Genomic DNA, 24,085 nt, shown 5'->3' on the forward strand with positions numbered 1-24,085 from the left:
TGGGTAAGTTGACCTTTACAATATTGGCAAATAAGAGAGCTAATCCTTTTCTTAGATATAATACGATTATTCTAGGAAGGCTTTTGGTATTGTTGTTACTTTTGAAATTTAAAAAAAAGACAATACTATCATTTCTTATTGGTGGCTGGGCTTATGCACAATACAGTAAAATAAAGTCCCCTGATTTCAATTTAGAGTTTGGGACAGAGAGGGGATAAATTGCCCCCTGAACTTGCAGACAGCTGAGTGCACACTTACATAAACAATCAGTGTCATGATTGTATTTGTGATAGCCGCCTAAAAAAGATTATGCCTCAACTTTACATTATTTTGCAATCAAGACATGCATAAATTTTAAAAAAGTGGGTGCTGGTAAAATCCCTTTGTAGATTGTAGAACCATTTTTGTAGGAAGAAAATGAAGGCATTAAAATGTCTACAAATTAAAAATAAGCTAGGCTCTATTTGACTTCAAGTTTTTGCCTAAGTTGTATTTTTACTTGGATCACTTTGTCTTAAGTGAGACATACCAAAATTCGTGTTTACTTTTAAAGGTACTAACCTTCGTTAACGTCTAACGTCGGAAATTCGTAGATGTGCTCGCACGTGTTCTTGCTATTTGGAATACAAAATCCAAATTGAAAATCGAAGTTTTTTAACAGGCGATCTCTGAAAAAGTGGCGTTCGATCATACGAAAATTATTTACTGGTTTATCTCCCACTGTAAATTCAACTCTGCAACAGAGATAGAAAATGAACATTAGTTTATTAAACGCAAAATTGAAAGTCAAAATTTGAAAATTCAGAAACTGAGAAAACTTGAAATGATTGCCATGTTTCAAAAACTAACTTGGAGGACAAATTAAAAATGGAACTAAAGTTTAACGACAACAACTAATTATAAAGAGCTGGTCGTTCGATCCCATGGAATTTCCCTTTATTGATTATTCAAATCTTCAAAATATGACGAAAAGGTATTTCAGACTTAAGCTTACGTTGCTCCAACAGTTTTCAACTTCAGAAATTCTGGTGAAAACTTATATCTGACAAAGCGACCGGCGTTTGGATCTTCATCGTTGTCGATTATTTCGTCCTCGATGTTATCGGGTTTAGCTATCTCGAACAACACTGTCTGGGTTTCCAGGTCGCGTATCTTGAAGCGCGTAAAATCGATGTTGTATACGTTTGCTCCTGGTTCACAGAGGTAATCTGTAATTGTAAAGGAATAAGAAAATTAGTTAACACGCGAACAACGATAATAAACGAGTAACATTAAGCTCCATTTAAGCTTAGGATATGCGATTATTTAGAGTAATCTACGATTCCAATTGTATGGGAAGCGTCAGAAGCAAATTAACTAAGCACATATATTGACTAGGCTTTTCTTACTTTCAGTGGACTTCGTTAATTTCAAAACGTCCTCGGGTGCGACGCAATCTTTTTTCAATAATTCTTCCTCAGTAATTGTCTTCTTTGCCTTAGCTTGTCTCGCCAGGAAACCACCTCCTTTCTTTTTCGCGTGGCCAGTTTCATCAGCAGAGTTTGACGATCTTCCACTCATGCTCTCCAAAAGAAGGAAGATCCTAGCAATGTGCTGAATGCGTGTTCTTTTTCCACAGCGTGACAAAATGGGAGAAGGAACTCCGTTTCAGTCTTGCACAAAACACGATCAAGGGATGGCTCAAGGAAACTGACGCGCATTGGTCAGCGGCAATATTGTTGCCATGCCGGCGACAACGCAATAAACACTCCTGTCTGCGAAAGAACGGGAACGAATACGCACAAGGCATGACGCAGCAAGTCAGAGTGCATTCTTTAAATTTCATTCTTTTTTTGCCTCTTTTTTCACACGTCAAAAGGTACTCGAAGGAATCCTTAAAATTCAAAAACTATATCTCACATCATGGGAAGTCGATTTTTCACTCCGATCACATGATCCTATCCTTCCATTGTTCCAGTCTTAGTAGGCAACACTTCTGTATCGAGAGACAATGGTATGCGCCATGTAGTCATTGGGACTGCTGAGCAGCGTCTCGAATGGTTCAGCAGCCCGATCCTTGCATGACAGTCTCTGCCGCAGCGGACACACACAAATTCAAATTGCAGGGTGTCCGCTGCGTTCTCCTGCCTCGCGTTCCTCCTTTCTCTCTTTTCCTTCAAGAGGGGCGAAGAGAAGAGGATCTTACAGCTGATTGACCCCACTACTGACAGCGTGGCGCCAGCCATCGCGCGCGCGATCAAGTGCAAGCGCCTGAGTTTCAAGTCACGCTTGCAGACGTCCCTGAAGCGCAGTGCTGGCCAACCCTGTTCCGTGTAAAATACAAGCATTCCTTGGGAAAAAAACAAAAGCGACGTCAGTCAAATCATGCAACGGATAGTAGCATAGATAAAACGCTAGTTGGGGTCGGTGTCAGTTTTTTTTAACATTTGATTTTCTTTCTTCAAAAATGTCCATGGCATATACAAGACACAGAGCATTAAACAGTTGCAATGCAATTTGCAACAATTTGACACATGACCTCTTCTTTTCGTGAGCATGATTCATCATATTGTTTTCTTTTTTCAGAAATGAAAAGAGCGGCTCAGATAAAAAAACAATGCCGATCGTGGTGCCCACATCCTTCAAACAGATGCATGTTATTGGTGGAAGAAATTCATGATATGAGAAATGTAAAACTTTCCCTCCAATCAAGGGTCACTGCTTTCGATCCCAATCTTTGATTTCCTCTAAGTTCTCTAACAGCTCAGCCTACAACTCTATTGTTGGTTTTCACTCACGTGATCAACAGGCATGTTTTTCAACGAAAACAAAAGGAAGCGTTTGCATAATAATAGAGTTAAATTCCCGGAGGATTTGGTCGAGGAACCAACATGGCCGCCTTTTCTTTGTTTATGGGCACCAACATGGCGGTCGTGACGTCATGTGAAAACCGAGAATAGACCGTATTCATAAATGGCGACCAAGAAATTACTCTTTTGTCCTTGTACTTATCATCCTCACTAGCCTCACTTTGGAGCAAAGATTCTTTTGAATTTGTTCGTGGTAACGAGGCTAGTGAAGATGATTAGCATAAAGACAAAAGAATAATTACTTAGCTGCCATTTATGAATACGGTCTATGAAACGGCATTTTCACAGATCATGCTACTTTTAGACGAGTTCTTAACATGTGGCTTGGGCGAGTGACCATTCTCAATCCTATGGGTAATAGTTTCTCATGCAATACTTGTGATTGCTTGGAAAGGTCTGGTTTCTCGGGAAAGTCAATCTAAAAATAACTCGCTCTGTAAAAAACGCCGTCCCTCAAATATCATGAAGTTGTACACTCCTAGTCATGGGTCCCTGAACTGCCGTAAATGTTTTTCCCATGAGTTTTGGAAGTCCGAACATTTCTATCCTTGCTTATTCTGTAGCTTGCTCTGTCTTCAGCGAGTCTTAAAATCTCACCTCTTTTTGTGGTACTTGATTATAACTGAAAGTTTTCATTGGAGGGCAAAAGCTTCTCCCTTCCAAAAGAGTGTGTAATTCTCGAGTTTTCAAATGGTTTATAAAATATTAACCGTAAGTGGCATTTATCTGAAAACTTGCATTCTGGTTGAATTTAAGTGTTTATCACCTCAACACACTTTTCCACTTTACTTATTCTCCGAAATCGTACAAAATACATCGTGTTGTTTTCAGAACCTTTTGATTGAAATCTCTCTTTTTTATTGGGTTTAAAAAACGGGAAAAGTGGTCATACTTTGATCAATAACCGGGCAATGATGGGGAATGGGTTTGATACCAGGTTGACGATCACAGTGCAAAGCAGTCTGTGACGTCAACCCAGTATCAAAACCATTTCCCTCCATTGGTCGGTTATGGATCAAAGTATAGACCTTTTTGCAGATACGGCGGCCATTTTGATTTCTATTGTTTCGAAAGACATTATGGGATGCTCAGGGGGCAAATTAATATGTATTTGCCCCCTGGGCATCCCATAATAGCTATTTGAAACAATAGAAATCAAGATGGCCGCCGTATCTGCAAAAAGGTCTATGACTACTTTTCCCGTTTTTCAAAGCCAACAAAAAAGTGAAATTTCAATCAAAAGGTTCTAAAAACAACACGATGTATTTAGGACGATTTCGGAGAAATAAATTAAGTGGAAAAGTGTGTTGAGGTGAGAGGCGCTTTCAATTTTTGTGATTCATAAACCCCTCGCTTCAGGTTGACTAGTCGCGTTTGTTGTCAATGACCTATTTCGATATACTATACACTGTAAATAGGTCAGAGCGCAATACGGAAGTTGCTATGGAAACACAAGGCATCTCGTGGTTTAAGGTTACTCGTGATGTTATGAAAGTTCTCATTGAAATTGTACTCGTTTACGTGCATCGAAATGCACTCGTGTTCATACGATTTCCTTAGCCTGATTCTCAGACGGTCCAGGTCGCTCGTGTCACGCTCGTTTCCCCATCGGGAAAGGGAATAGAGTGCGTGACATGAGCGACCTTGGCCACCTAAGAATGGGGCTAACGATTTCCTATGCATGTAATAATTAGGCTTAAAACAAGACAGAATTATAACGCTTCGAGGAGATTGGAAAAAAAAGGAGAGACAAATTGACCCCCGTCCCCGCGTTTCGGCTGCTATCCTTGCAACATGTAAACGCATGAGCAATAAAGACAAGAAATCACTTCATTTCCAGTTTCTATTTTGATAAAAACGTAGAGTAGTACCGGGTAATGACTTTTTCTTAACAATACTTGCTAAAACAAAGAAAAGAAAAAAGGACTGTGAGCACTCTTCACAAACAAAAGAGGCCTATGTTTAAAAAACTGCTTCCTACAAGCTAAAACAGTTTTCAAACGATTTACATCGGAAATCAAGCATTTTACACATACATATTCTAACGTCGTCAGCGATTGAAACCTAACAGTATAGTAAGTGTTTAACACGCAAACGTGGTCAGCAACGTTACACAGAACAAGCTCAACAAGCAAAAATAGCCGGGGACAAAGTCGGAAGACCGTTGCTATGGTTTCACTCTTTTTTTCCTCAAACCTTTTCGGAAACATTTGTAACCTTCCATTGGCCAGTCCTATTTAATTTGTTTGGAAGAGTTGAAAACAAGAATAACAAAGTTTCATCCCATGAAAAGGTGTTTTTCTTAGGTTAAGGACGGAATTCTTTGGCACTTTCCACTCGACAAAATATCGGTAGCTCCATGCGCCTAATGATAATCCCGATTGCACAAATTCGGCCCACGCAACTGCGAGCTCGCCTAATTTTCGAGGCAAACAGATATCGTTACATAAGCTTTTTGAACACACGACAAACAGCAATTTGGTCAAGCGGAATTCGACATTCGGTACGTCCGGCCACAACGGACATTTGGGACCACCTACAAATTCCGGTTGCCTCGTGGCGTTTGACTGGTAGGCTCTCCTAGGGCCCGTTTCGCGAACGTCCCGCAATTTTCAGGTTGCCTTTTCGGGTATCTCAGGTCCCTGTGTACCTTCAAAACAGATAGGTTTTCAGACATCAAACTTCAAAATCATTTTTCTTCTTTCTTATCTTGCAAACATATTAAAAGACCATCTCACCAAAACTATACAATAATGATAATAATAATAATAATAATAATAATAATAATAATAATAATAATAATAATAATAATAATAATAATAATAATAATAATAAACAACTCATTTTCTTTCAAGTCCGACTTCGAGTCTGAAATTAGGGCGGAAAATTTCGGGGCTTACGAATAACACACGACAGGGGCTGTTAAGTGATGTACCCAGTAAGAGTGCATTTCTTGGTAAGAGGTGTCTCCTTCAAAACCAAACACACAGCACAATTCATTGTCAAGTAAATTGAACTCTCAAAGAAAACGAAACAATAATGCCTATCCCCAAACGATGGGAATTTTCATACTAAAAAAACCTCTTCATTTCCAATAAACGGTTGATTTAAGTTCGAGTATACGATGATATATTTTGGACCAGAGGCTCTTGTCCAAAAGACTCGTCTCCTTCTATTCTACCGCAAATAAGAAAGGCAAAAACACAAAACCATTTTCGAGTAGCGGTCCTACGGTGAAAATAACAAGATTAGCAGTTGCTTGAGGGCATAACCGGCGATTCTCGTGTGAGATTATTTCTTAGGAGAATGTGAAATGAAAGAAAAGTTGTCGCGTAATTCTTCCATTCTACCGCGAGTAGAACTTAAGATGACGGTCGAGGCCAACTGAGGCGATGAACGAAGCGTGTTTTCCAAACTTCACTCCCGTCGTCACGCCAGAATGCTCTAAAAGAAGAATTAACATTGGTCAATATACAATGCAGAAAAAATCAGATTGAGAGGAAGAATGCCCTCCTTTGGATGGGTACAAAAGGATCAAAAATGAACAATTTAACTCCATGCGAGGTTTACAAGAAAACAAGTTTGAGATTGTCCTCCGACTGAAACGATGCTTCAAACATCTGTTGTTCACGGCTCATACATAGAAATGATTTCTCTCTCTCTCATCATCAGTCTCTCCTATCTCTTTCTCCGTTACAACTTGACAAAGTAATGTGACGAGAGTTGCTAACGGCCCGTTTGAACGGTTTCAACATTTGACCAACATTCGTTCAACAAAAGTTGAACGGATGCTGGGCAAATGTTGGACGCAAAAACAAAGTTGTGCGGAGGTCGTTCAAACGGTTCCAACATGGCGCCCGCAAAAGAACCAACACTTTTGTGAAATTTGATTGTGAGGAACTAAGAACTAGAAACCAGTCTCTCTCTCGTCCAGATAATCTACGCCATATTGACTTTTGCGACCTGATGTGAGCATGCGCGTGCTCTACAATTGTTGAACAGAGTGTTCAAACGGCTTCAGCACCACTCAACATCATCGAACACAAAGGAAAAGTTGAATCGATGTCGAATGGAAGTTTAAACCGACAATGTTGGACAATGTTGGACTACCTGTTCAAACGCACCGAACATTTACTTCAACAAAGTGTTGAATGCATGTTGAAGCAAACGTTGAAACCGTTTAAACGGACCTTGTTGATGATACAAGTACTCTGGTTTGAAGAAATTTGAAGGTAGCTTAAAAGACCCACGTTTCTACACTCCTGTCAAGTGTCCTCATCTGGCCGGGGTAATCCAAAGTGATCGCAAGAGTCCTTTTACAACTTTGGGCCACCCTTGATGAAGACACTAGACAAGATTGTAACTTTTAAGGTCTCGGAGTTTGGGGTACAGGGATGGCGCAGTGGTGAGAGCACTCGCCTCTCACAAACGTGGCCCGGGTTCGATTCCCAGGCTCGGCGTCATATGTGGGTTGATTTTCTTGGTTCTCTACTCTGCTCCAAGAGGTTTTTATCCCGGTACTCCGCTTTTCCGCTCTCTTCAAAAACCAACATTTGACTTGATTTGACTTGATTTACGTTAATTGTTGATTTCAGTTTACAGTGTCCCCAATTAGTGTTCCAGCGCTAGAACGACTGGACACTTAAAGTTCCTTTCCTCTCCTTTCGTCATACATTGGTCATTTTTTTAAAACGAACTTCCTATTTCGCTAGTATTTATGCTTGGATAATGAAACAAACATCATTTTAATGCTCCTTGAATGCAGTTTTGAATCCAAAATTAGTATTATTGATAAATTGTGTTCTGCATTTTTTATCTTCCATCAAAGTTTTTGACCGGGAATTTAGACAAAGTATGATATAAAAGCAAAACACGTCGAAAAATTGAAAAACGGTGACACCACACCGTTTTGTTCATCGAACTCTATTAAAACAGACCTAAAATTTTGAGCTGAATCGGACAAAAACTTTTCGAGTTGTACCTTCGTAAAAGGGCGACCCTTAAACAATATTCTAAAGCCGAGAAACTGTAAATGTGCTTTTTCGGGGCTTTTACAATATTGGATGGACATAAAAACGTTTACAAATCGATAATCTAATTCATGCTTATATTTCTGCGAAAACAAAACGACTTTCGGAAATTTCGTTTCATCAAACCAGTGACGAGACCTTACTAAGCTACAGGCAAATTTATTCAAACCAGAGCAGTAACAAACTATGTCTGAACGTCTTTTTCATGTCCGACAATTACAATGTCCGATGTCTTACGGCTACCGGTACTATGATATAGACATTGATGAACAAGTTACCTGCGAATGTTTTGATCATCTCCCATTGTTTCACCAGATATATCCTACAAGGAGCAGAACAACATAACATGAAAGTTAACCTCTTTTGGACAATCTCCAGACAACCAGACAGAGATGCATCTAATTCGATACATGTCGATTTTAAGAAGCGTCACAAAAGTGTCCTCTTGTCTTTTGCCGCGACAACCTCGTACCCAAGGTCCCTGTTCTTCCACTCGCTCCATGGAAAGAGAAGAAAAGAGACACTGGGAACGAGTATGTTCCCCGGCTCGACTTCAAAATCTCCTGTAGCACTAAATGTCGCTTAAGAGTCGCTCTAACTTACTTTTCAAGTCAAACAATAACGCAGATCATACTTCCCTTACATATGATAAAAGAAGACACCATGTTACTGATTAATTAACATAACAGAAATACAACCCTAACCTTAGCGCTCACTGTATTGTTGCAAAAAGGTAGTTCGCGAATGAACTTGAATAAACATTTCGTGAGGTTGGCTAAAATCCCCGTGCTTATAATTAGCTGCATTTAGAAACAAAAGTTGCTTATCAAGCACTGAGAAAATTCTGATTTTCGATTGTTTCTGCTTCATCAGCTTCTAACTTCTCCATCAGAGGATCGATGTTTGACAAGAATTGTCAAATGTGCTTCTGTAGATTGAGCGGTTTTCAAAATTAAAAGTATTTTTGTATTGTTTTTGGTTTCAGATTATTGCACTTGCTGAATGACTCAGCCAACCAAAGACAAAGACAGGTTTTTTCCCGCGCTTTGTGTCGGCGGCAAAAATTACTTTTGCCGCCTCATCTCATTGACTTATTTCATTGCCTGTGTTTGTAGTTATTGGCTAAGGCAATTCGGTTTTGTTTTCAAATAAATCATAGTGAAAATCACCAAATACATGTAAGAAATTATTTTTGACTCACTGGATTTCAGACCCGCCAACAGCCAGATATGTTCCGCTTTGATCAAAACTCAGCGTTTTAACCTGTAGAGAATTAAAGTAATTAAAAGCTGGTTAGTTTGAAGTACAGGTACTTCCATTAATTACCAAAACCTGGTCGCATGTACCTACTTTAACTTTCAGAAAGCGATAGCAAACTAACAAAACATGGCTATCAATGCCTCGCTGCGCTCAGAAAAGAACAGATGCTACATACCTCAAATCTATCCTCTAGTGTAATGGTTTTAAAGTTTTTCAGTTTGCGTAAATCCCACAATTTTACAACCGAATCGTCGGCTGAAGTTGCCAAGTAATAACTAAAAGAAGGTAGTTTTCATGTTAGAATAAACATCACAGAGGTCATGGGTCATCGCAGAGGTCATGAGTTCGAATCCCGTTGAAGCGGCCTGAATTTTTCAGGTGTCTATAAAGTGACAATTGCGAGGATCACTTTTATCTTTCGTATATACATCACAGTCGAGTGAACAAATAAGCAATTGCAATAAAACCTACAAAACAGGCCTGCAAAGGACACAAACTCACGGCCGAACAAATGTGCTGCACACCAGTCCACCAAATAAGGAACCAAAGAACATTTTAAACTAGGAGTCGGACAATTGAGATACCGGTAAATGATAACGAACACGTATGAATGAATCTCTCAGTTATGGTCTTTCCACACAATAGTGAAAAGTAAATAGAAATGAAGACATGATGTCTTTTGCAAATACAGCAAGAGCAAAGTTTTGGGAAATGCATGACTGACAGGTTTGGCACAGGGCACAGTCTGGATGACATCAAAAGGCCGATGTCGTCTTGCTCTTAACAATCACAAAATCTTTTGTTTACAAAGCCCAAGGCTTGAAAAATAATGCGCTGCAGTGTTGCAATGTCTGGATGGCTTATTTCAATTTCTCTGCCGGTTTTGATTGATCGAAAATTGCTTTCATGGCAAAATTTGAGACAACAATACTTACCCATTTTCTGAAAATGAGATATCTGTTATAGGTCCAGAGTGACCAGGAAACTTTGCGACATTAGCACCCTCCTTCAAATCCCAGATCTTTATCACACTACAAGGTGAACAACAAAAACAATGAGTGCGAAATCTCAACTCTTACCACTAACGCAAAAATGCAGTGACACCGTCAAGACGCAAGCATGTCTACTGTCTTAACCGTGACTGTATGCGGGAATAGGGGATCCTCACAGTAGCCTCCAGCAGATCCAAGATCACAGCTATCTTACAGTGGAACATACCTGTTGCAGTTTTCTAACTTGCTTAATTTTTCTGAATTATCTAAATTCTCATCCTTATTTAGCTTGAGCCCTGCTCTCCCTTCTCCAAACAACAAGGTTAAGCTGAAGTCTCGTATTACACGACCACATCATAGGCGGCCCAAGCTCGCGTTACGCGCGAGACGTAACTGTCAAAGCGTCACGTCAGAGACTACACTGTTCCACACAACATTTTCTTGTTTTCTGAGTTTTACGACAAAGGAGCAAAGAAGCGATAAGCCAAAACAAAATAAACAAGGTAAGTTAACGTTCTTTATTTCGTTCATTCATTGATAACTTTTCGCTTCTTTGCTCCTTTGTTGTGAAACTAACGCCAAAACCAAAAAAATTGTCTAGAACAGTGTTGTCGCTGACGTGACGCTTGACAGTCATGTCTCGCGCGTAACGCGAGCTTGGGCCACCTATGATCCCATTTACGTGTACAAACCTGTCAGTTGTTCCAGTACCAAAGATAAGACCATCGGGATGAAACTGCGCACAAGTCAATCCTAAAATGATGAAAAATTGCTATTAAAACTACTGTACTTACCACCACTTTTTTCGTTGTGACACCAACAAGTATAGGGTTTCGTGCTCTTTTAGACCCTATAGAAACCACTAATGCCTTACCAAACCATCATCCTCGCTAAGATTCCAAGATTAATTTACCACTTTATTACTGGGTTGCCATATGGCAATCCAGTAGAAAAACGAGTACTATTTCTCCGTTTTTTCCCTCTGTCGGAAATCAGAAAAGTTGCGCAAAAGGGTCTTTCCTGTCACTCCTTCACTAAGTATTGTCTTTGTGCCTAAAATCTTCTGCGCGTATCCTTGGTAGTTTGCTGGGGGTAGTAGAAACGCGTAGATTTTATCCGGTGGACACAGTACAAGAAATGGAGGGGAAGCCGATGGAATGGAACATTAATTTGATAAACACAATCGGAGAAAAATGAATATCTGGAATATTAAAGTGGTACTATGATCAAAAAATCGTTTCCTTTTTTTCTTCAGATTTTGAAAGCGTGTTTGCTTAACACCTAACTGGCAAAATTTTGAGCTTTGAGTTTTATCCAAAGGCTGTTTATTTTGAGTGTAAGTTTTGGATTTCACGGTCCGCCATTACTCACGTTCAAAACTGGCCGATTGGACCCCAGAAGGTTGGATCTAGAGAAAATGACGTCATTTACTCACTAGCTTAAAATTTCAGCGTGTAAACGCAACTTATTACATATGCAAAACACGGGTTTAAAAGTCTGAAAGCCCGAAACTCCCGTGCTGCATATTAATTCGGCCGCGTACACACGCATTGCATTCTCAAACTAGTGAGTTTTTGACGACATTTTCTCCCCGACCCAGCTCTCTCAAGATTTTAAAGTTAGTAATGGCGGACCAATAAATAAGAAAATTCCAGTTAAAATAAACAGGTGTCTTTTTAAAATCAGAACTTAAAACTTGGGTCAGTTAGTGTTTAGTTAAAATAGTTTTGAAATCCAAAGAAAAAAAAGAATTGTTTTTTTGGTCGTAGTACCACTTTAAAAGCTACGAATAACGGCCTTCGACAACAATTGCATCAAACTCCCAAGGGAACACTTGCAGTGCTGGTGAATCAAAAAGGAAGTGTCCTTCTTCTTGCATCTGCATCGACGTCAGTCTCATTTACACAGCATTTGTACTCACTGGCTTAAGGATATACAATAAAGGAACCATTACCTTGATTGATGTTTGGGTCAGATAGACATCTGGTGAGTACATGGCCTGTTCTAAGGTCTGAGAATGCCCAATACTGGTCCACTGAGCAGCTCAGAAGATAGTCACCTGATAAAGAAGGGAGAAGCAAAACAGTAAAAATTAATGATCCAGGGGCGATGCATATAATATTGTGTCGAAAAATATCAAGCACCTTCAATACCCAATCAAAGCAAAAACAATATTGTTACCTGTGGCATGAAGACTAAGGCCAGTGACAGCTTGATCGTGGGCCTGCAGAAAAAAAATCAAATACCCCTCTTTGAATTTACACAAAATACATGTATTTCTGACAGCACTCTTAGGCCCCAGCTTAATGTAACAACATTTGAGCAAACCCCTTTTCCCTGTTAAGCATTTACCGGTACATGTCTGGTGCACGAGCCATTATCAAGGTAGTAACTCTGAATTACATTAGTAATTTTTCATTATTCATACCTTAATAACATGAGAACAAGATGATTGAGGAATTGACCACACACGAATGGTAGCATCTGCTGAGCCAGAGAATCCAAGATCCTGTTGTCAATGGTAATTATGTATAAAACACATTTTATTGGTTAGAAAACAGCTTGAGTGCATGGTTAAGTACTATAACCTGTTAAGTACAATAAAGAATGCACCATGCACAAATGACATGATTGTTAACACTACTGGCCTCGGTTGTTCAAGAGGTGGATAACTCTATCCAGCAGATAAACACTAGCAAAACCAATTGAGTTATCCAGTGGATAGCGCTATCCACCCTTCCAACAACTGGGGTCTGGTCAACAACAGGTCCACAATGTGTGAGTGAGCTTCTTTTCCCACAAACTATAGGGAACACTTTGATGGTAATCAACAATTATAGTATATACCACTGTGACAGTGACAAAAGCACTCTTGCAGGAACTGGTGGTGCTAGGCCTTTGCAATATGAAACTATCATCGACTATCATGCTGACGGTAGAACAGAGAAACCTATCATAGACTTGGAACATAAATTAGAACAAACAGTATGTTCAAAGTTCATGCTGGTTGATGGCAGTACATGAAATACTTGACAGCCAAAAGGAATCAAGAATTAAAACTATCATCCACTGTTATAAACTATCAAACACTGTTTGACCAGGGCTGACTATTCTTGGCTGATAGTTTTTATATAGAGTAAACCAAAGGGCTGCAGCCAAACTCAAACCTTGAAAGAAAACAAATTTTGTTATCACAGCAGCATTTTAAAAATTGTATTACTATAAATACCTCATGTGGATGATACACAACATTGGTAACCTTCTTGGTGTGACCTTTAAGAGTCGCAATAACCTAGACGTAAATAAAATGACCAAGATTGTCTAAATGTTAATTTTGCAACAGACACTGCAAAGGCGAGGCAATTTAGAGTGATTTTAAACATGTTTACCTGTTCAGTGTCACGATAAAATACAACTGCATTCTTGTCAAGACCACCTGAAATGATTCGCATCAAGATGGTTAATACCAGAGAATTTCCTTCCCTCTGGAGGCGTGCAAGTTTGATGAATGTTCATTATTTTCGGTCTTTCTGCATGTACCGGAAAGCATTGTATTTTTGGTCACTTGGGACTGGTCGTCATTTGGAGTTGTTTTGTTTTCTTTTGTTTTACGTTATCTGTGCTCCGGTACCTGCAGAAGGAACCATTATTTTTAAGTAATGTTTAAAAACAAGCAGCAGTGTTTTATCAAGTTTAAAAACACCAGGCGTAGCTGAGTGCTTTTATCCCCGATAAAACATGTGCTGCACGTTTTTTTGAACAGCTTCAAAAACATTCCACAAAAAGCGTGTCTCTCGGGTTCAATTTGTGAGGGGAAGATTTCAGCAAACAAGAAAAACAATTGGACCTTATACGCAGTACAGTTAAAAGCATTTTTCCTTCAGTTCCTTCCTTCAGTTGAAGGAGGTTGGTTAAAATACTGCCTAAGAGAAAGTTCAGAGAATTGAATTTACTGCCAATAAAGAAAAAGCACTGTTGGAAAAATCTGTTCCAAAATCAACATGATATGTTACAAAATAGTCTTTTCATAATCTTCGCAGTGGAAAAATCCAAGGCTAAAAAAACAAGCAGCGAACAAAAAAGCAGGCTTCAAAGTGGAATGGGATAAAACATAGATATGAACATTGTTAAAATGACGGCAGAGTCACTGAATCTTTTGGTTGACAAAATTTGTCGAAGAAGTCTGGAAGGAGGATGGATGAAAATGATTAGGACTATTTCATCAAGATCACTAACCGTGGCCTTTATATAAAGATCGTTTCATTTGAGAATAAGCGATAACTGCATTGTTTGCACATTCAGCCCTGCGCTCCCTGTGTCGCTGAACATTCAGCTATGTTTTTATTCGTTAAGGTTAAACGCGCGCGCTCCACTTGAATTTACATGTATATGTCGCAAGGCTCGTCGCATAGAGCGTTTGATTTAAAGTCGCGTAATCTAAGATTTTCAGTTGTGCAGAAACAACCAAGCTAACCAGTTGTTCATCATGTTTGCTAACCAGTTCTTGTAATTGCTAACCAGTGATTTGCTAAAGTTTTACCGGACCGTTTGCTACAGTGTACGTCAATTATGGAGACAGTCAAGAAGTAAGTTTTCAGTTAGTTTCTAAGTTTATCTACGTTAATTTTCTGTTTCTTTTGAACATTTGTAAGGCCGAGTGCCAATGCAATTTCTTTGTATTTTAGATCGAATTGTCTTGTTAAATTAAAAACAGTTCTTTCTCTGTGTATTGGCTCTCCGTGTTTGGTCTCTTGTTCAACGAAACACTCCCCTGGAACAGAAGTCAAAGCCACCACCGGGCTTTTCAGAATGATCATAGATTACCAGGTATAAAGGTTCATACATGTGATGTTTTATCGATGTTTTGATAGGCTGTTAGCCTCATGAATTATTAAAGAGTTTTCAAAGTTTGAATAAAGCTGAGTAGAACTTTCCAATGGTGCTGGTTATTTGCTAGCCAAGAAAGTTTAAACATTTTTGAGTCTGCGGTTAGGTTAGGTTAGTGAAAATTAATCCATTCTAAGCTGTGCACATGCTTTCTGCCAATTAAAATAATACTCTGATCAATAATATTAAATATTATTTTGCTCTTCAAACCTGTGATAACTCTGGAGGTGTCTGCTGCAAACAAATCCACTGCCAAAATTCCTGGATTGCTTGCACTGTGAAGACCCTTAAAATGACGCAGGGAACATAATAATTTATTTCTTAACTGCAGCTCATACCTCAGGGCTTGAAATTGTGACCAATACAGTCACATTTGCGACTGAATTTTTTCCCTTTCCGACTAAAATATCTGAGAAGTCGCAAATTTCTGACTTGTTTTCACCTTAACTCTTTCTAAACAAAAGGGTTAGCAGTTGCCCCTTCGCTGATACTTTTGCTAAAATAAATAAAGAAATGACAAAATTATTTTGTTTCTCCCTATCTTCTTTCAATCCGAAGATAGTGTAATTGTAGTGTAATTTAGCTGCGATGTTACGTGCACAACTCCATTCCTTTGATATCACTTGCCATTTTCAGCAGTCTCTTTACACAAAAGTATTGTGGGCTTGTATTTTGTTTTGCTAAACTGCTGACAACACAATGCAGCGCAACAATTTGTGACTAACATTGTAAAATTGCGACTGGATTTTTTCGTTAATTTCAAGCCCTGTACCTTAGTTCACCTCAATGTGCAGCTGGTCAATTTACAGATCAAGCATAGTTTTCAATTTCATCAACTGTAAGTCATTAGAGTACCAGTTTGCACATAACATGTACACGTAACAAGGGGGAATGTTTCTTGCAACTTACAGCATGCGAGGAGATAGGCTTGTAAGAACGTATTTCATCCACTGAGCTGAGATCTTCTGGAACTTTTTTGCCTCTCTAAAAAGGAAAAACCAATATACTTAACATACTAGTGTAACTAGAATCCTTTTCTAATAAGTTTACCATTTATTAATAATAATAGTACAGGGCTCGAAATTGCGACCAATACGGTCGCATTTGCGACTAAATTTTTCCTTTTGCGACTAAAATATCTGGAGAAGTCGCAAATTTGCGACTTGTTGTCACCTTCGTTCTTTCGAAACAAAAGGGTTAGCAGTTGCCACTTTGCTGCTACTTTTGCTAAAATAAACAAACAAATAAATAAATGACAAAATTATTTTGTTTCTTGCTGTGAATTTTCTCTGAAGGTAGCGTAGTTGTATAGTAATTTAGCTGCGATGTTACGTGCACAGCTCCATTCCTTCGATCATTCGCCATTTTCAGCAGTTCTTTACACACAAGTACTGCGGGCTCATATTTTTTTGCTAAACCGCTGACAAGACAATGCAGCGCGGCGATTTTGCGACTAAAATTTGCGAAATTGCGATTAAATTTTCGTATCTTATCGCAAAATGCGACTGGATTTTTTTGTTAATTTCGAGCCCTGTAGTACCGTATTTATTATTATTGTTGTTATTATTATTATTATTATTATTGAATTAAACAACTGATGGACACCTTACCTTCTTTCGTTCAGCAGTAAGAAGAGTAGCCTTGTCTTGCAACTGAAAATTTACAGTGAGAAAAAATAACAACGTTCAAAATGATAGAAACAGAAAACTGACTTAGACACTTAACATTTTACCACAATATAAAAATTGCTTGTAATCTAGCAATCTGATTGGCTAATTTGCCATTGTTTATAGGAGTCTAGACAATGCTGCTCATGTCATGCTCATGTCAAACGTGTCACACAATGTAACAGCCAATAACAAATGCTCATTTTGTGAGAAAGTTATAGACAATGCTTGCTCTTTCTTTGTGTCATGATCTTGGTCAAGCTCTGAAATAAACATTTTCTTGACATTGAATATTGTGGTAAAAAAACAAATTGAATATGGTTCAGCCTCGTCTGTACTCTGATCAAAGTGGTCGAAATGTAAGAGTACAAACAATGCTGAACCACATTGGAAATTTGTTAAGTAAACGTGAAACAAAAATTCACAACAGGCAAAACAAAAGAGGGCTACCTTCTGCAGAACTTCTTCTGTCATTCCCTCTTCCTCACCAGGCTAAAATAAATCATAACCCACACTTTAATCAAAGAGAAACAAAATATATGCAAATAATTTCACTAACCATTAAAGTAACATCACTTTATTGTGTGCCTACGTATCTAAATGTTCTGAGACCAGTACATGTTTCAATGGAAAAGAAAATAATAATAGCGTAGCCTTTACCCAACCCACCAGTCTGTGGATGCTTTGCTTAAAGGCATTTACAGTATGCGCCTTGCCGTGGCCACCTAACAAAGTTTTTTTTGCAAATTATCCACCAATCAGAGTGAGTGAATTTGATTGCCAGTCATGCCTCCTTGCAATTTAAGTTAGCACGGTTGTAAGTTGAACACCGTTGCTTGGGTTGTTAAGTTGACGTATTTACACATACATGTAGTTGTCAAATGTGAAGGTTTGTTGGGTGGCCACGGTTAAGGTGCGTTGCACTGTAAAGGATCAAACTAAGGAAAGGGCGGAGAAAAAGCAGCGCACCAACTGAACTTGAATTGCTTTCACATGTAGGAAATCATCAATAACTATGTTTATGTTATTGATGGCTGTATAGTTCTGCTGGCCCCAATGGTTACAGTATTCTATGCAACCAGAACTCATCTCAAATTCAAATGAAGCAATAGTATTGCAATCAAGACATTGAAGAGGGAGTGCAAATAATAATAATAATAACATCGTTGTTGTTGCAAAGTTTACCTGGCCACCAATCTCCATTGTTTCTTCCATCTATAACAACAAAGTGAGTATAGAGTTTTCAGTAGCAAAATAATAAAGCGTTAGGTCAGCTATAGGAGTATTATTTCACCCAGAGATTGCAACAAAATATACATGTAACAATGAATCCTGCAAAGACTTTTCCTTCTCAAATATTGATCTCAAAAAATAAGTTTCTCGAGACTGGTATTGTATTAGTGGAAGAGAGAAGCACCTTTAAAAGAGCGATAACTGGCTACAAATGAAACAGCAGCTTTCATTTTTTCTTAGACAGCCTTTATATTTTTATAGATGTGTTAAATGATCTGATGGGAGCAGTAACAAACAGCTATTGCAAGCAGTGACTGCACACAATCTGCAAAGATCAAGCAAGCAAGAAAGCAGACCTAACTGATGCGATCACATGTACATGCCCCTGGAGACTAGCTGCCACCCCACATGAGCATATTAGCCTGGGGAATAACTGCTCGCCAGCTAGCCCTGTCTGGAGGTTAACTTTGACTAAATTAAGTAATTTAGCCACATTTCAAACTTTACGTTAACATTGTAAGCTATAACTTCAAAGGCAAAATATGAGTAAAATTATGTCTCACTAAACTGGAAAGTTTCCAAGCATAGGCACCCCAAGCTTAGTGTGAGCATGGCCTACAAAACTGTAGCAAGCACATGAAGCACATGGCATTGGGGATTTCCCATGATGCATATTTTCCACTTCACTGCTCATACTTGTCACAGAGAAGCCCTTTAGAGGCATTTTTCAAATAGAAAATGCCTTAAGACAATAGTTATATCAAAAGGAAAAAAGTTCTGTAATTGCTCTAAATTCGTTTTGAGGGATGAACAAACATTTTTAGGACTTCAGAGTTTGTTTTGACAAACTTTTTCAGAGGAATGTGTCACCTCTGCAACAAAATTGTCGTATCCACAACAACTAAAACAACTTGATTACATGAAGGACCAACAAGTTATTCACCATTTTGATAAAACATTATTTGCATCTTTCCGCTAGTTAGAAGCTCCTGATAACCACCCCAACAACATTGCTTGTTGCAAATTAAACAAAACTGAATGCCAAAATGTTGCGATCCTTTGAAGAGACAAAGGATCATGGGAAACATATTTTTTGCAACAGCTATTATTGTCTCTGAGGCAATTTATTTAATTTATGTAGAAACGGGGGGTACATTCCAAAATTTTTCCTTTCACAATCCTTCAACCCTTTAACAATAATCAAAGCAGTAAACTTCATGTAGGTCATCCCCTGGAATTACTTTTAAGAGGCCATTTGTCCAAAATACTGTGGAATGACCCTAAACTAATCCTTTGGAAGTCAATACAGAAATCACATTACCAACCTGGGCTGGAAGAGTTGGTGGTGCAACAACAGCCATACCAGCCTGTGGTTTGAGTGTAGCCAAAGCTAGGTGACAGATAAATATTAAATACTCCAGTTAGCTTTGGAACTAGCATTATTGGATGTGATACATCAAAGAGAGTAACAGCATTAAAAAGCGAAAAATCACCTTCACGAGCTGCTGTAACCTCCTTTGTCAAACGAGCGATAACACGGCAAGCTGCATCATGCTGATAGAGCGCATGCGACAATTCTGAAATGAAAGAATAATATAACTATATTACAAAAGCTTCTTCACTAAGCATGGTCTTTTACTCTTTTCATGAAAAGGATTCAACCTCCCTTGCTTTTTAAGATCTCGGTTGATTTCACAGATAAAGAGTACTGGTAAACCGTAAGTACAGTTTACATTCCCTTGAAATTCGATTCTCAAAACTCCAACCTTGAAAACTTTGAGAGGCTCAAGTAGAGTTTCAAGATGTTTAGTCCCTTGGAGAAATCATCTCTCCTTCCTGCCTTTACCTCTACTCTCACCCAAATGATCTGAGTAGACATACAGCATACAGTATATTGTATTCTATGTTTACACACAGCATCCTTCCATGGTAAAGACGTCGTAAAAACTAAAAATGGAAATAATCATCTAAATGATGTTCCCAGAGTTTCTGTTTGGGAAATCAATTGCAAAAGGTTGTCACATCAACCGTGTTTGCATGGTTGAGTTTGTTTCCTGCCTAGTGTTTGACTGTAAACAAGTGGCAGACATCCTCCCAAAATGTGAAAAAGATAGACACTTGATCTGACAACATTGCAGTGTTCAGATTTAAGCTTCATGACCTTTACTTGGTAATAATAATTTTTTTGTTGGGTAATTTTCTAGGAATAAAGCAAGACCTATACTAAACTTGGACGCTTTATTTGTGACTGGAAATCCAGCTCAACCTGTTTTCAGTGCATCTGTGAATGTGACAAAATCAAAATGTAGACGAGAAAATGGAGGCCTCTTTGGAACTATATTTGCCATCAACACCAGCTGGACTGTTTCTTTGGATTTCATCTGGATTACCTGCTTCTTAACAGTATCTTTATTTTTGCTTACACTGTACAAAGAATACTGAACACGATAACCATTGAAATTTCACATGAAATAATCTTTTTTTTATTACTAAAGGAAAACGACACTACCTTGTCTTGCAGTTTGAAGCTGCTGACGTAGAGTAAAACTATGCAGCATACAAGCATCCTGAACACAAAAAAGACCAAAGAACCACATGCATGTAAGTGTACTCAAGGTATTTTTTGTTATGTAAAGATAAGGATGATGAGGATGGAAAGGGATTAAAACTTGAAAAACTTGGCTAATTGTTTTTAAAATAATAGACTCAGTGCTAAAGAAAATGCCAAATCCCTTCTCTAGTATGAGTAGATCTTTCCATTAAAATCCTTTGCTGTCATCGATCTCCCTGGGTCATAAAGGGTTACCTTACCAGTGAGCTTCCTACACATGTTGTGAGTTTTACCCAGCTTTATGCTAAAACAATAAAAACTCTTATTGCCACCAGAAATATATGTATCTTTCATGAGTTCCAGCTCTGTGTTACTACTATTATCAATTACCAGCTTGAATTATCAGTCATGCTTGGTGAAATTGAAACAAAAGCAGAGGGCTAAGCAATAGCATATCCTTATGTTTAAGAGTCTCCTTACCCATTCATCTTGAAGAGCTTTTAAAATTGCTGGAATGCTGGTGGCTGAGGGAGGTCTGGGTTTCACAAGAGGGTTCACTTAAAAAATGACAGAAAATATTTCATTTGAGATTAGAACATATCCCCATTCACCCTCTTCTTTGCTTTGAATTTTCGCCAGGCACAAAACAGTCAGTGTGAAATGTACTCACATGGCACAAAAGTTTTTTCGTAAATCTGGAACACAACTTCTCCGATTGATTGCGTCTGATTGGGTAATTAGAGCAGTTGTACAGAACATGTATATGACAGAAGATTCTATTCTGCATTCATTTTTTCCATGACCTTCTCTTTTACTTTTAAAAAGGATGATAAAAATCATTTGGCACTCCAACAAAAAAGCCTTTTCCTTTTTCTGATCACAATCCAAGTCCACAAAAGTTTCTCACAGAGTACATTTGCAGCAGTTTGGTGCAAGGAATCTGCTGTGTGTTAGCTATTTTAGTTTTGTCACACACCATAACACAAAGACATGTGCTTCGACACTTTATTTGTGTAAACTTGGAAGTCTTTCAATCAATAACTAACCTTTAATATCAATCAACTGGTCCTCTGAAATAGGCTCTCCGCTGATTGGATCAGTGCCATTTTCAGCTATGTACTTTTCAATGAGACGCCTCTCAAACACACAGTTAGAGGATGGAGAAACACAAGGGTGCTCAGGAACTTCATTACTGACTATAAAACAAAGATTACTTTTATAAAAGCAAAGTTCACTGTAACTAAAGAATGCTTTCCATATCAACTTTGTTAAATGAATTACTGTAACATGTGGTTATAAAGCATGCAGATATGGGTACCTAAAATCTGTAGCCATAATATTATGTATCTGCTATATGCTATACCATGGAGATCATTATGATGCCACACTATCCAAAGGACGGTTAATTAAGCGGTATGCCCTACCAAAACCATTTTTTGAAAGATGAAGATTGGTCTGTATTAAAATGACATTGTCTAGCCAACTCCATACTCAATGGTGGCCAGTGTCTACCACACAAATATTAAATATAATGGGAAGAAATTTTTCAGCTACTCAGTTGAAAATTAAGCTCACACTTTTCCACTGGGTATCCAAAGAATGATTATCATCAACATACTACCTTGACAACATTGCTTTCACTCTTGCAATTATAATGAATTCTCATGTTCCATTTATGTTATGTTACCTGATGGAACGATTTTGTACAGCAAGACTGCTGCAGGAAAACTGATGAATACAATCAGATAAGAAAGGTTTTGAGTTGAAGTTTCGCTTGCAAATGCTAGATCGATCATTCAATTCATCAGTGACCAGATGTAGACACAAACTGGCAATGCATCGTGACCTTCCGAAAAACTACGAGCAATATCAATAGAGATTATACAAAAAGTTAAAGAGAAGCTTTTTAAGAAGTGTGGAAATGTCGCCTTCGCGATCAAGCGCTGTTATAGTGAGGCTTCAGACAAAGCAATGAGATTCACTTACTTGAACAGAACAGCGCCATTTTGATTCTTTGCCATGCATGTGCAATAGCAGAGGATCATGGGTATCGAGGTCCCGAGGAATCACAGGCCTCCCAACTTCGAATTTGTAATGTTCTTTGTGTACGATCCACATGAGAGACAAAACGACTTTACTGTGCAATACTGCATAAACTGGTTCGTGCTTAACTGCTAAAGACCCCCGCCACTTTGCATAAGAAATTAATAATATTTAATGTATTCTGTCTCGCTCTTCAAAACCTATCAAAGATGACAGGGTTGGTACTATCGATCTCAGACGTCCGTGGACAAGGGTTTTTTTTAGTCCACTTCACGGACCGTTGATTTCAGTCTGCGGTTAAAAAATTCTGATCGCGTGATGACATTTTTGTGTCTCTGCGGTTTCGAAAATACCGACCTCGTGGCGCCATTCCTTTGTTCTTCACACGGCCGAGAAAAGAAATAAAAAACTGAAGAAAAGTTTCCACCTGCTTCTTATTTCCTCGGACAGAGCTTTTCTTGGGTTACCCGAAATAGCGTCGGCCAGTTTTACTCGCCGTCAACATCGTTTCCCGCTTTTCTCTTTGAGGAGAGCAACAGAAAATGGCGCCACGAGATCGGTATTTTCGAAATCGCAGAGCCACAAAAAAATGTTATCACGTGATCAGAATTTTTGGACCGCAGACTGAGAAGTGGGCTGAAGAAAAGCCACGGACGTCTGAGATCGATAGTGGGGTATGCAACAGTTACTCCCAGGCTCGCAAGCCTGTCAGTATCATAGAGAAACAAGACACCAATCAGGCGTTCACGTGGGATGCACTGATCAAAGCAAGCAACAGACAGTGGCTGTGGGTACAAATTATAGAGTCTGTGACAACGTTCCCTGGAACAGTAAACGAATATACAAATCTGAAACTTTTGCGGCTCTCTCTCTCCTCACAATGTTGTTCGCACGTGAGGTTCTGAGCCCATTGTGAGAGGGCAAGGTATCGCAAAGTGTTTCAACAATTGTGTTCGAGGCTGTAGTTGTTATTGATATTACTGGTGCTTTATCAGCTAAAACCTTTCTTTCATTTTTACAGTTCAGACCAGTTGAAAGTCAGTGTATAGTATGATCTGTCATACAGACGAATAAGTTGGAGAGTGTGTTATTAACGTTTACCTGTTCTATGAAAACGGAAAACGGTACTGAAGCACAATAGGTAAAACGACTGCAAATGTCATATTGGCGTAGTAAACTTGAAGTTCTTGAAATTACAGGCAAACAATGGAAGTTGATATTTTCAGAATAATTAGGTAGTCTATCTTTGTATTGGGTCGATGACTCTTTTGTAGACTATCCTTATGATGATGTTGTTTATTGTCATTAAACTGTAATAAATAAATAAATAAATTTGTTAAGGGAGAGATAAGTAGGGTAGTACAAAGAGGCATTTTAATTCATCGGAGAAAATCTTCCGAAATGTTCTTTCTTCTTAATTTTAGGGTTAAGGTCCACTTATGTCCAGGTTTGACCCCAATTAGATTCACGCCCAATTTTAACATCCAACACAAAGTGTCCCTTTAAGTCTAAGCATTTGCTACCTATTTTCAACAATAAGGTAAGGGTAAAGGTTAGCGTTATTTTTAGCTTT

General features: G+C 38.6%; 2 protein-coding genes across 2 annotated transcripts in view; both read right to left on the reverse strand.

Annotated features, from left to right (window-relative positions):
- LOC137974878 (protein unc-119 homolog B-like) overlaps positions 1 to 1,698 on the reverse strand; it is a 9,543-nt gene extending 7,845 nt beyond the window's left edge. The window contains exons 1-3 of the mRNA XM_068821871.1: positions 1,389 to 1,698; positions 995 to 1,208; positions 562 to 734 (exon numbers count right to left, since the gene is read on the reverse strand). Of these exons, the coding sequence (XP_068677972.1) occupies positions 562 to 734; positions 995 to 1,208; positions 1,389 to 1,560 (559 nt within the window). The 5' untranslated portion in view covers positions 1,561 to 1,698. The remainder of the gene's footprint in view (positions 1 to 561; positions 735 to 994; positions 1,209 to 1,388) is intronic.
- Positions 1,699 to 4,678: 2,980 nt separating this feature from the next.
- On the reverse strand, positions 4,679 to 22,572 carry LOC137975767 (pre-mRNA-processing factor 19-like). Its single transcript, XM_068822946.1, has 22 exons — positions 22,456 to 22,572; positions 21,516 to 21,665; positions 20,950 to 21,026; positions 20,428 to 20,485; positions 19,412 to 19,495; positions 19,244 to 19,308; positions 17,871 to 17,900; positions 17,136 to 17,177; positions 16,629 to 16,670; positions 15,928 to 16,002; positions 15,229 to 15,304; positions 13,521 to 13,567; positions 13,361 to 13,423; positions 12,560 to 12,640; positions 12,313 to 12,355; positions 12,086 to 12,190; positions 10,824 to 10,884; positions 10,075 to 10,170; positions 9,315 to 9,414; positions 9,081 to 9,142; positions 8,158 to 8,201; positions 4,679 to 6,293 (listed from the first exon to the last, which is right to left on the reverse strand). Exons 1-22 carry the CDS (start codon positions 22,472 to 22,474, stop codon positions 6,196 to 6,198), a joined length of 1,518 nt encoding a protein of 505 aa, XP_068679047.1. The 5' UTR covers positions 22,475 to 22,572; the 3' UTR covers positions 4,679 to 6,195.
- Positions 22,573 to 24,085: the final 1,513 nt, after the last annotated feature.

Source organism: Montipora foliosa, chromosome 11 (genome assembly GCF_036669935.1).
Source record: "Montipora foliosa isolate CH-2021 chromosome 11, ASM3666993v2, whole genome shotgun sequence".
NCBI classification, from domain to species: domain Eukaryota; kingdom Metazoa; phylum Cnidaria; class Anthozoa; order Scleractinia; family Acroporidae; genus Montipora; species Montipora foliosa.